The sequence below is a fragment of the Barbus barbus genome (genome assembly GCF_936440315.1).
Source record: "Barbus barbus genome assembly, chromosome: 19".
NCBI lineage: Eukaryota > Metazoa > Chordata > Actinopteri > Cypriniformes > Cyprinidae > Barbus > Barbus barbus.
Window position 1 is genome coordinate 28,590,420 of NC_136747.1, and position 13,008 is coordinate 28,603,427.

At 35.3% G+C, this 13,008-nt stretch overlaps 2 protein-coding genes across 3 annotated transcripts; both read right to left on the reverse strand.

Annotated features, from left to right (window-relative positions):
• Positions 1 to 74: 74 nt before the first annotated feature.
• Positions 75 to 4,883, reverse strand: LOC306885092 (nurim-like). 2 transcript variants are annotated; one of them, XM_079441428.1, is made up of 5 exons: positions 4,677 to 4,863; positions 4,024 to 4,217; positions 3,179 to 3,355; positions 2,150 to 2,462; positions 295 to 947 (listed from the first exon to the last, which is right to left on the reverse strand). In XM_079441428.1, the coding sequence occupies exons 1-4, from the start codon at positions 4,825 to 4,827 to the stop codon at positions 2,157 to 2,159; spliced, it is 828 nt and encodes a 275-aa protein (XP_079297554.1). In that variant the 5' UTR covers positions 4,828 to 4,863; the 3' UTR covers positions 295 to 947; positions 2,150 to 2,156. The 2 variants fall into 2 exon arrangements, with proteins under 2 accessions (XP_079297553.1, XP_079297554.1); XM_079441427.1 differs by having other exon boundaries at positions 75 to 2,462; positions 4,677 to 4,883.
• Positions 4,884 to 6,230: 1,347 nt separating this feature from the next.
• LOC306885673 (uncharacterized protein) lies at positions 6,231 to 10,279 on the reverse strand. The gene is made up of 6 exons (XM_079442355.1): positions 10,154 to 10,279; positions 9,020 to 9,069; positions 8,350 to 8,634; positions 7,889 to 8,140; positions 7,737 to 7,780; positions 6,231 to 7,644 (listed from the first exon to the last, which is right to left on the reverse strand). Coding segments are annotated over exons 1-5 (606 nt in total). The 5' UTR covers positions 10,156 to 10,279; the 3' UTR covers positions 6,231 to 7,644; positions 7,737 to 7,763.
• Between the last annotated feature and the right edge of the window lie 2,729 nt (positions 10,280 to 13,008).

Genomic DNA, 13,008 nt, shown 5'->3' on the forward strand with positions numbered 1-13,008 from the left:
GCTACGCGAGGTGACGGATGCACGGGAATTAAACGTCAGCTATTAGATAACTCGGTTGCAGTCCAAACACGCATGCATTAATTGGTTTCTTTATTATATATTATATAAATATCACACACAAACCTTGAAACAATACACAAGAAATAGTGAGCAGTTAGTGCAAAATTCACTTTCTCATTTTACTGTATGCATAACATTTTACCCAATTAAGCTCATCATAGACATGTTTTTGTGGTCTATCTGATTCCTGAAACATACTTTTAATTCCAAATTAAAGACAAAAATACATAATTTGCTGCAGCATTTTATTTATTCAGCATTATTTAGCAAAGTAATGTGAAAACCTTATAAAACACATCATGGTACAGAAAAAAAGCCATATAATCAAATCAATAAAGTTTAATAATGGTTTTCAGCTCTAACAGTGCATTTTTTTCTGTATTTCTACAAAAGTAATTTCAAGTTTATTGACCATATAAAAATACATTCTGTACCAAACTCTGAGGTCATTATATGTAAACACACTTCAAGCATTAAACATTTTCATAAAACAAAAGGCATGTTTTGCAGTAGTATGACACTTAATTGTGAAAAACACAGGAGCTCAGTATATAACGCAGTATTTATCCCATCACCTGCTCACTTCTTGGTTTTATGACACTAAAGTATTTGCAAAAATAAAAGTATAATAAAAAAATGCAGTAGGATGCAAAACGGCTGTTGTACAAAAGTCTAAATAAAAGCAGAAACAAAAGACCAAAGTAACTTCATCCAATCTGTCATTCCCCCCCATCTAACTTGCCTTGATGGCAGGTAAGCAAGTGTAGCGTGTGTGTGTGTGTGTGTTTTGTGTCTCTTCTTAATGAATCGTGTCAGTGCTGAGTAGAGCAATTTAATCTGATGACCTTTGACCTGCAGCCAAAATACATAAGCTCCTCCTCTTCTGACTAAAAATACAGAGAGAGAAAACTATATATTAAACTAACCTTCAACAAATTAGCATTTACAAATGAATAAAGTAAACACTGTAGATAGAAAAAATTAACAAAGGATGAAGACTTCAAATACTGGCAGATTTTGGAGTGGCATACTGTCATATTGCTCAAAAATACACATTAAACGTATTAATTTCCGAGATAAGTGGCCAACACTTGCTGAATTAAACATTTAATTGATGGGTGTTTTTGAAACACTGCTGTGTGAAGCACAGAACTGCTAAAGTCTTGATTTCAGTAATAGAGGCTTTGTCATGACTGTTTCAAAACATTTCACAATGTCAGAGGTTCACATGAACCAGTGTCTGTGATTTTTACCTGATCTCAGATCAATTTTATACATTTTTAAAAAACACATAAAATGTTACTATATAGAGAGAGATTTGATTTGTTAATTGCATTTAGACTGCAGTTCGCAACTGGTTTATAAAAGGGTTTTTTATGCATATTTGGCCATAGTTTTCTTTGCATTTACAAATTTAGTTGTTTAATAATTTTGCAAAGCAACTGGTTGAAATGATTCAAAGTTTCAAAAAGCTTTGTTTCACTGCTAAAAATGCATAATGATTAGACATGCGATATACTGCATTTATCACATTTTGCATTTAAAATGTGTATTGATGCATGCAAATAATGTTTCAAGTACTTAAAAAAAGTGTTTGGACAGTTTATAGTGTATATTGTGCAATATTCTAATATTTCATTCCAAACATAGCTTTAATTGTAATGCTGCCTTCAAGTCACAACAATATGACCATATTTATAAGACATGAATGCCACCCAAAGTCAAAAAGTGGCAGGACAATTAAGGAATCAAGGTGCAAGCAAATTGTTTTTTGATTATATGAAGTTTTAACTGTCAACAGCACAATTTAGTTGTACTGTTGAACTACAGGATAGCTGTTTTTTGTGGAGAGAGGCTTGTGCAACAAAACTACGTTTCCCATCATTCTCTGTAGCAGCACAAGAATGATAAAATGCACAGATAAAGCCTCAGTTACATGCTACATTTGCAGCATTTGTTGTTCATTCGGATGCATTAGTGGTAAATCTTCCTGACTTTTTGAGTGAAAAGAAATCTGAAAATGCCCTAAAATAGTTTAGAGATTAAAGTAATAACTTGAAGGCAGCATTAAACTCTTATTTGACCATGCCTATCATTCAGTCTGTCTTATACGTGTTGTTGCTCTGATCGCTGTCCTCTAGTGGAGCGGAGAAGAGCTGCAGTTTGCAGCGGAGCTGCCGGCGCAGGTAAGTGCAGTCCTGGGTGTCCAGCGAGTGAGCGAGGATCAGGTATACGGACAGGTAAGTGGCCAGCAGGAGCCGGTCCAGCGGGAACGTGGGGAGAAGCCAGAGCACCGTGAGCAGCTCCACACAGACGGGATGCCTGAGGTGAGCGTAGAGCCGCTGCGCACGCTCAGACTTCAGCAGGAGAGGGTCGCCCAGACCCAGACACTCATAATACACCTGACGAACACAGAGGGGAGAGCATTTCAAATGTGCAAATTGGTGAAAAAAATGCAGTGTGAAATATAAAGTAAAAAATGTGCAATTTGGTGCAGATGCTGATATTTATATGAAGAAATTCTGATGCTTGTAATGTAAATCAGTGAGATTTGTATAACAGTACAGCAGATACTGATATAAAATTATCTAAATATCAGTCATTGTTGCTCTATATCTCCAATAATATGTCTTAGTAAAATGAGATTGAAATAATCCAAACATATAATGCAATGCAATGCTGATTAAGAGATGAAGAAATAAACGCTCCTCAGAAGATGGGAGATGTTCTGGAGGCTTGTGAAGATCATTCCTCCGCTGAGGAACAGTGAAAGAAAAGCTTCAAAAGCCTCAAAAGATCAGATTTGAGACGCACTGATTTTTCTAGAAAATGATTGATGGAGAATCAAGTAAAGCTGAGCTGCTTCAGTCCAGTAAGAGTTCATCTGGAGATATTACTACAGTTATTCTGATGCTTGAATAAGCTGGACGTTTATACAATTACACTAAAAGAGCTTTTACTTTATAAAAACGACAGAAGGCATGGAGTAGATTGTGTGCAACAGGTTTAACAGCAAGGTTTTGATCATTTAGAGGCCTTAGAAGTGTGCATATCAAATATGATACAGTGAAAATATAGCTTTTGTTGTTCTAAATGCTTATTGTAGATGCAAATATACCTGTTTGATGCCCAGTAGTTCGGGATAGTCGAAGATGAGCAGGATACTGCAGATTATTGCCCAGCACAGGAAGTGCAAGATAAAACAGATGAGCGGGAACCAGATATCCCAGGGTGCATTGCGCACTGACCACAGGCACGGGGCGCTGGTGACCGGCTGCCAGTATTGCATCAATATCTACACCCAGAATAATATTACAGTTAGACTAGAATTTATAAAATCACATTTCACTGTTACGGTTTGTGTTATTAAATGAATTGGGAAGTTATTTGATTACAAATGTTTCTTAGGGTTTTACAGGGTTGGTTTTAGAAAAGGGGTTTTCAAGAGAGTGCTAAGGATATGTGGAAATGAGTGCTAATTAAAAAAAAAAAGTACAATTTTTTAATAAAATATATAACTATACATTATAAATCTATAACTTATATAAATAAATACATGATTAAAATAATACATAAAACATTTAAATAAATAAATTTAAGTAAAATGAAAAATGGACTAAATTGCTAACATAAAATAAAAAGAAATTTGTAAATTAATTAAAATGAATAAATCTAAATGTACAGTACTATAGTGAGTAAACAAAATAATGATGTAACTTAATAGAAACTGAATATTCTTGAAATAATATTTTACAAATAACGAGGTCTTTATACTTGGGTTATATAACCTATCCATGGCATCTGAAAGACTGAAAATACTAAATCCCACAAATAAAAAAACAAAATAGCTCCATTTATTTCTATTATTATAACTTGCAGAATTAATGCATACTAATGTCAGAAATGTTTATTGTTGCATACCGTTTCACAGACTAGTTTTATATACAGTGGAACAACAAATACCTGCAGGGCTGCGGCGGTGGTGAAGCAGTACACAGTTCTGCTTAAAACCCCAAACACATTCTGACAGACTTGCTTCACTGGAGTCCAGGCCAGCAGACTGTGCTGGAGACTGAAGAGGACCAGAAGGAAAACATCCACAGCTACAGCCTTCAGAACCACCCCGTCCCGCAGAGCCACAGACCAGGGCACAGAGTCTGGGAAAATACAGACAGAAAACACGATAAAAATATTCCGCCCAACGTGGGGCTCGAACCCACGACCCTGAGATTAAGAGTCTCATGCTCTACCGACTGAGCTAGCCGGGCTGTACGCTCTTGACGCACGCATTCCGAAATGACGATGTGACGTACATGCGTGCATGTCTCTGCTGAAGTTTGTTAAAATTATGCAACTTACATTTATACAATTTAACAACTTGTTTAAATGCATATTAAAATAATAAATCATCTATCAGTAATTTTCATTTAAAATCAAGCTTTTTAAAAATCAGATCAAACCCCCGAGAAACTAAAACCTTGGAACAGCCGTACATTACTACAAAGCGAATAGTATGTTAGTATGTTTTTGTGCACATGGGTTCAGAAACAGCATATTCATATTTATGCGTAGCTTCTTTATGACACTTTTCAAGTTTAGAGTTGTTTGAGTCTTACCTCGACACAGAGGCGCGGCCCCGCTCAGGTTATGATAGATGGCACGAAACGACACGAAGCGAACAAAGTCTGCACCGGTCACAAACACGCACACGAAAGTAATTAAAGCTGAAACAAAAAGAAAACAGTCGCGAAAAGTCACGGACGCCATGATAATATTTATATTTCCAACGGACAGCACGGAACTTCCGGGAGGAGCGGCTGCAGTTACGCGCCAAAACCACCAGTCGGCGGAAATGGTCATGATTTTCAAATTGTGTTCTAAAAGTTACTAATGTTTTCATTCAATTAGTTTAATTAGTGTCCTATCTATCTATCTATCTATCTATCTATCTATCTATCTATCTATCTATCTATCTATCTATCTATCTATCTATCTATCTATCTATCTATCTATCTGTCTGTCTGTCTGTCTGTCTGTCTGTATATCTGTCTGTCTGTCTGTCTGTCTGTATATCTGTCTGTCTGTCTGTATATCTGTCTGTATATCTGTCTGTCTGTCTGTATATCTGTCTGTCTGTATATCTGTCTGTCTGTCTGTCTGTCTGTCTGTATATCTGTCTGTCTGTCTGTATATCTGTCTGTCTGTCTGTATATCTGTCTGTCTGTATATCTGTCTATCTGTCTGTCTGTCTGTCTGTATATCTGTCTGTCTGTCTGTATATCTGTCTATCTGTCTGTCTGTCTGTCTGTCTGTCTGTATATCTGTCTGTCTGTCTGTCTGTATATCTGTCTGTCTGTCTGTATATCTGTCTGTCTGTCTGTCTGTCTGTATATCTGTCTGTCTGTCTGTACATCTATCTGTCTGTCTGTACATCTATCTATCTGTCTGTCTGTCTGTATATCTGTCTGTCTGTCTGTCTGTCTGTCTGTCTGTCTATCTCTCTGTCTGTCTGTCTGTCTGTCTGTCAGTCTGTCTGTATATCTGTCTGTCTGTCTGTCTGTCTGTCTGTCTATCTATCTGTATATCTGTCTGTCTGTCTGTCTGTATATCTGTCTGTCTGTCTGTCTGTCTATCTATCTGTATATCTGTCTGTCTGTATATCTGTCTGTCTGTCTGTCTGTCTGTCTGTCTGTCTATCTCTCTGTCTGTCTGTCTGTCTGTCAGTCTGTCTGTATATCTGTCTGTCTGTCTGTCTGTCTGTCTGTCTATCTATCTGTATATCTGTCTGTCTGTCTGTCTGTATATCTGTCTGTCTGTCTGTCTGTATATCTGTCTGTCTGTCTGTCTGTATATCTGTCTGTCTGTCTGTCTGTTTCTCTCTCTCTCTCTCTCTCTCTCTCTCTCTCTCTCTCTATCTATCTATCTATCTGTCTGAGTATGCCCTTCTAATGCCAGTAATCTGTTTCATATTTTGTGGTTTTAGTTGCATCGTAATGCAGTGAGTCAGGAAACCACTATTGTTCATTGCAAGACAATGATGTGAAACCTTTTTTTTCCTGACACTGTGAGAACAGATCTGATATCACGGAAAAAATACAGTTTTGTTTGAAGAGGTTTAGCATTACTAACAATAAGGTTTTCTAACAGAAAATGCACAAACACATATTTTTACGGTTTTTTATTTATCATAATTCTCAAACACATTTAACATTAAAGACTTTTTTATTTAATATAGCTTTATGAGCCATAAAACATGACATTTTGTTTTAAAACTCAGCTTATACAGACATAATAATGCTTCTTTAGACAATATATAATGTGCAATAAAGCATGTTTGCTGGTCCTTTTGAATTTATTCTCTACATGTAAAAACTGCAGTTGTGTAAAACTGTGAGCTTGAACTTCAGTAGATTGAAATGGCAGAAATTGCTTTGGAAAGTGAATTTTAATCAGCCTATAAAGCTTAGACTGCTTTTTATTACTTTCATATTGCAATTAGGCCTGTTTGTAAGTCTCTGGACTCCATGCATACTTTTAACATTAGGGAATTTTGTACACATTTTCTTTAGACATAATGTTAAATGGGAATATCGTTGTATGGCCAAAGGACATTATGCCATAGGTTTTTGTGAAATGCCATCACATAACAATGACAACAGATGCTGTACATTCAGATTAAATGAACATACTTTTCTAACAGTCATGAAGTAAGCTCTTCATCAAATGAAGTATAAACTTAGACAATCCTGTAATAGTATTCCCTATAAGGGGAATTCAGTTTTTTTTTTTTTTTTGGAAGCTGGGTCATTTGGCTCAGCAATAAGGACTGGATCTTTCACCCTGCAAACGCAAACGCAAGAGCCAGTCCTTGTTTAGGACCACTTCTAGCTTTTATTCACCTTATTTTTCAGCACAGTGTGTGTGTGCGTAAGACTTTTAGGTAAATAACTAGAAGAATATCAAAGTGCAGTAAACTGTACAAATCAGTGTTTATACAGTAATTACAGCAATACATTGAAATAATGTAAGAAATACCCGTTTGCAGTATAACACAGCATAACTAGCATGCAGTAACTGCTATCACTGAAAGCGAATGAGGCCTTGACCATTGAAGTTACAACGGCTGAGCCAGTACTACATTGCAAAAAAGGTTAATAACGCAGTCAAGTTTGGCAGTTTTGACCTGTTATCAAATACCACTGCAATGATTCAGTGTAATTCTATGATGTGCAGAATAAATATATTATGTATAAAACATAAATAATATAAAAACATCAAGCACACTGACAGAACGTTATAGTGAACTGTCCAAAACACAACTATTTCACATGAATTATTCAAAATTAAATAATATGTGCTGTACAGTACAATAAATAATTATATTACAATGTGCAAAACGGCAGCATCCATTACTTGTAATGTTGTGCCCTGAAACACTGTAACACTGTGCACTGACTGAACGCTGTATGAGCAAAACAACTTTCAGTCAGATGTGTTGTCTGATGAGAATCATCACCAGATCCACCACAAACACAGACAAGGGGGTTTAACTGGGAAATCCGACGTTTAAAGGCAGGAGGGAAGCTGAGAAGAGAGCACATATATTATTATTATTTATGTATTTTCATTTCGTTTAAAGATTTAGGAAAGCTCTCAATGCCTTCTGTTTTACTCACTCCGTTGTTTTGTGTCATCAGTTCTTGTCAGTTCAGTTTTTCAGCTGTAGAGGATATTGAAAGATCAGACACAGTTTAGCATTAATGTACTGTTCAACTCATAATGAATAAACCTCAGCAGTGCAAGTGGATTTAAATAGAGTTTCTCTCACCTCTGACTTTCACTGTGATCAAGGGTTCTCCATCATGGTCCAGAACTCTGTATGATCCTGCGTCTCTGGCTGTAAAATTACTAATGATCAGGTTTCCATCTCTGATGGTGATCCGTTCTCTCTGAGCTCCATCAGTTCTGCTCCAATCGTCTCTCCACCCAGTGCTTCTTCTGCTCTGATGCTGCACTTTATCAGCGTTTGACAGCAGAACATCCAACTTCAGCTCCTCACCGATTTTTGCAGAAATCTCATCTGAGGAGAAACAAAGACATTAATCATTATTACAATCAACCGAAGCCATAAGAAACATATTTAGGACTTGAGGGCAGATACAATCATTTATCAGCGCTAGGAAAGCCCATATCCATTCAAGGTCTCTACTGCTTAGAAGCAACATCAACACAATTACTAAAGGAAAACCAGAAAACACATGCTGATAATTTGATCAGTTTTGACTTTACCATCGACACAAAGTTGGTATGTCCTGATTATTGGCCCCAGCTCTGCCTGTTCATTGCGGTAATAGACTCTCAAATTGTATTTCCCAGCATCACTGAAGCTCAAATCCTTGATGACGACGTCACAGGCTCCTTTCTTACATACTCTGCAACTACACTCTTCAGTCTGACAGACAGGGATGATTTCTGACCGACTTAAATCAATATTAAGAATCTCACTGCCACCATATTGACATGGCAGAGTGATGTTGCCTCCTCTTATCCCTGCCTTAAGTGTAGGGGAGGTTTCTGCAAAAAAAGAGCATAATATTCATTAAGTACTGAAAAGTAGTATATGTGGTCTTTCTCTCTATTCTCTGTAATCGTCATCATAAAATGTTATAGCAGAGGTATATTAGTCAACTGGATTAAGATACAAAAAGAATTCAGGAGCCAACAATATTAGCAGTGCTATGTTTTGACATTACAGATGTTGATGACAGTAAGATAAAGCTGTAGATGTACAAGTGCAGTAGTTGCAGGGAGTTCCTGAATGAATAAATAGTGTGTGATGATATAATATGCTAAAGAATGTCAGACAAAGTCACTTGACTGAGTGACGCAACAGAGAAACAATCAAGAATAACTCCAGCTGACACTGAAAACCATGAACAAAAATGGCTGAAATACTGACCGCCTTTTTTGAAGAAGGAGAAAAGTAGGAGAACATATAAGATGTTGAACCTGTGGAGAACACAGAAGAGCTGCTTTATGTGACAGATACAAGATACATGCTTTCCTGAGACTATAACTTGATCTGAATGTTTGACGCATGTTGATCCATGCATGATAAAAGTTGTTCACCATCAGAATGTGTTGCTCTGACGTGTTTGTGGTTACAGGAGCTTGTGATTACGTTGTGGGTGTATACGAGTAATAACTGGACTCATGACAAGCCATTTGTTACTGGTTTGTTACATTTGCATGCTAAAAGAGTTACGTTTAACGTGAACAAGTGCTATGCTGGCTATTGATATTAACTGAAGAAGATAAATGAATAACTAATAATAAATTATCAAAAATAAATGTAAACTAATTAAAATAATAAGAAAATAAATTAATTCTAGGACTGGTACAACATTTACACCGTCTACATATGTCCTCTTCAGTATAATAACCACAAAAAACATGATAATAACTTATAAAGTCTTTTAAATGTCCAACATAACTAAACATTAAACTCTTAAACCAGTTTGACTAGTGACATCACTGGTCCGATCAACGAATCACAGAATAAATCAAATTAAATTAGTGTCTTCTCAGTGAATTAAGATGAATTTTTCTCATCAGTATACAATTAAGCTAATTTAAGTTCAAATGAATATATTCACCTCTGTGGAAATGTCATCACTTTATTAAAGTAGACCAGCAAGACTTAAAATGATCCGTCAAAGCAAATAATAATTTAATAACCCCACATTGTAAGAAATTATGTTTTATGATTTATCAGAGCTTTTTTTCTTTTTGTCAAATTAACGTTCAGATAAGATAATACTGTGAGTTTCTGTTGATCAAACCAGTCTCTTTCTTTGTGTTCATTTTAAGGCAACAAGGTTACATACTTAACTAATGAAAAACATCAGAATAATCATAACTGCAGTAATAAATAAATTAAGCATAAATACACTGACTCCTTTCCACATCACTTACAGGTTTAATTATCCAGAGAAACAAAATTGGTATAGAACTCAAAAACAACTTTATATTTAAGCTGTATATTTATATTAAACACTATATAAGAGCTTTATTAAGAAGCATGAAGACTTACATGGTTCTGTGAGAGTGTTGTCTGTAAATGCCAACTGCTAAGCCACAGCATATGTAGTGAGACTAACTACACGTTTAAGTAGAAACAAAACTAAAAGTGTCACACACACACACACACACACACACAGGGGGTGTGTTTTGATTGTCTGGGAATATTCGTTGCCTCCCAAAGTAAATAGTTGGTCATTATAGTCCTCTACTGGAAGTTCATTTAAAGCAGATTGAACTGTCAGAAGATCAATATAATATTGTATAATATTCAGCGACTGACATAATGTTGTGAATTATTTAATCGTCCACAAATGCATTTAATAATGAACTTATTAAACAGTCGGACTTTTATTGTGAAGGAAACACCTGTTCCTCTGACAGCTCCTTGATCATGTGATGTGATGTGATGGGCGGGTCACGTGACTGATGTAGCGTCGACGTTTATATTTTATCATCAGACCACAAACCAGAGATGCACTAAAACAGCAAAGTCTGTCACTTTCGTTTCAGAGTAATGAATATCAGTACAAGGGTTGCTACACACTTGATTTACTGCATCAAACCATGTGTGCAACATAATATGATGGGAAATTAATACCATAGGACTGTAATAATGTACAGTATGGGGAGTCGGGATTGAAAACAACCCCTTACCTCAACACAGGCTCGATGCTTGTGACCACCAGGTGGAGGAAATGTTTCATTAGATTTCATTTTGTGCAATAAGAATTAATTCAGCAAATGTTTCCATTAAATAATATACTGAATAATGCATCATTCTGTACATACTAAACATCTCTACATATTACAGTGTAGCTGTAAATACAGCTGAGGTCAAAAGTTTACATCCCCTTTGCAGAATCTGAAAATGTTAATTATTTGACCAAAATAAGAGGGATCATAAAAAATGCATGTTATTGTTTATTTAGTACTGACCTGAATGAGATATTTCACATAGAAGATGTTTACATATAGTCCACAAGAGAAAATAATGGTTGAATGATTTAAATCACATTTTATTATTGAAGATAGATGTTAAATTCTCCCAAAGAGTTTTGACCCGACTGCAATTGTAGAATAAATGAAGTAAGGTCTCTTCCTCAACAGAATATATATAAGTTAGAGAGATCAACAAAAGCAGCAAGACATTATTTAGAATATTAAAATGATTGTCTCTGATTTTATTAGAAGTATATCATTTTTCAGGCAGTATAGCATGCTCTCTTCCAAAACATACACCAAAATAGCTTTGTGTTTCTGTCCAGACAAACTCCATCCAATAAAAGTTTAGGCATAACTGTTTTTCTCTCATTAAAGCAAATGTGTGTTTTAAATAAGTGCACATAACTTGGAGACAACGCTTTGATAACAGAGATAAAAAGCCCTTCGAGAAGCATCAGGTGTGTTGGACCGACATCAAAGTACCGTGAGAGCAATTACTGTAGATGCTCTGTATTTGATCTCTGCTTTCCAGTCGCTCTTGTGGTACGTGTTGCCAACTTAGCAATTGTGTTGCTAGATTGCCCTACTTTTCAGACTACCCTTGCAACCTTTTCTTTAGATAGTGCTCCTAGCAACAAATGTAGCTATTTTAAACATTTTATTTGCCTCAAAATTCCCTCTAAATTACACAAAAAGAGGAATTTAAAGGCATCTAGCAGTACACGCATCACATGAAGTTACTAGATGCAATTGTTCAATAATAATTGTTCATTTATAATAACACCTTGTTGTTATTTTGTACCTGCATTTGTTGATCAGTTTTAAAATATAAGTTAGTAAAATGGAAAAGGTACTGGTAAACTAGGACATTATCCCTTAAGTTGTACATTGTGCCCTATCTTACAGACTTTTCTTTAAGTGTAGCATACTGATTACCTACCAATACACTGTTCAGAAAGTCTAGTTAATACGAAAACACATCAAATGTAATTGTTCAAAAATGTGTAAATGTTCAATAATTCAATGTTGTATCTGAAAATAAATGTTTTTTTAATATATATATATATAAACTATATATATGCTACATAAATAAACCACCCAACCATTTATATTTTAATATTATTGTATAAATAAAAAATATTTAATATATAAAAATTGGCTGTGAAATTTGAAAAGCAGCAAGTTTGATCCTGCTCCTGTTTTTAATGCAACATAATTCAATATCAATACACAATATTCAAGCTAGAGTAACATGTTTTAAGCAATGGACAGTATTACTTTAGTCAGAAAGAGCTTTATTACCAAGTATGCGCTCTCTCTCTCAGACACAAGGAATCTGACTTGGCAACAGGAGACTCCAGTGCAGAAGAAAGTAGAGACAGTGCAAACGTACATGATAGTGCAGACATCAGATTACACAGAGATGGATTATAACAATAATTGAAGAGAAACAAAAAAATTAAATAATGCACTGTATACTGAAGAAGAAATTTAGAGACAAAAACATGTAATTCATAGATATGTTATTTACAAGTGTGCAGTTTACAAATGTACAATTTTCAGATTCTATGAATAAATATGTCAGTTATGACTTTATTATAGAGACTATTACTTTAATATAGAGATTGAGCCAATGTCCTTATTCAAAAACAACAGCAATGGTTTCTGAACAGCCAATATGAGCAAAAATATTAATATCATTACACCAGCAGGACTCATGTTAAAAAAAACATGATACGCATTTTAAAAATATTGCCAAATATATTCAAAATTTATCCATTTTGGCACAGTATTTAAAATGTACATGAAGTTTGAAACTCTAAATATGAAATTTAAATGGCCAGTAGATGGAGACATTTAATCGACTGCTTCGGACAGGAATGATGTGCTAACAGGATCCTCAGCAGATCTGTTGGCACTGAA

Excerpts from the sequence above, each read along its gene's own strand:
- LOC306885092 (XM_079441427.1), bottom strand. The coding sequence starts at position 4,827 with ATGGCGTCCGTGACTTTTCGCGACTGTTTTCTTTTTGTTTCAGCTTTA. Across the intron at positions 4,218-4,676 it reads GGCCGCGCCTCTGTGTCGAG|ACTCTGTGCCCTGGTCTGTG; the intron begins GTAAGACTCAAA and ends GTATTTTCCCAG. Across the intron at positions 3,356-4,023 it reads CCACCGCCGCAGCCCTGCAG|ATATTGATGCAATACTGGCA; the intron begins GTATTTGTTGTT and ends TTCTGGGTGTAG.
- LOC306885673 (XM_079442355.1), bottom strand. Across the intron at positions 8,635-9,019 it reads CTCCTTCTTCAAAAAAGGCG|AAACCTCCCCTACACTTAAG; the intron begins GTCAGTATTTCA and ends CTTTTTTTGCAG. Across the intron at positions 8,141-8,349 it reads ATACCAACTTTGTGTCGATG|ATGAGATTTCTGCAAAAATC; the intron begins GTAAAGTCAAAA and ends GTTTCTCCTCAG.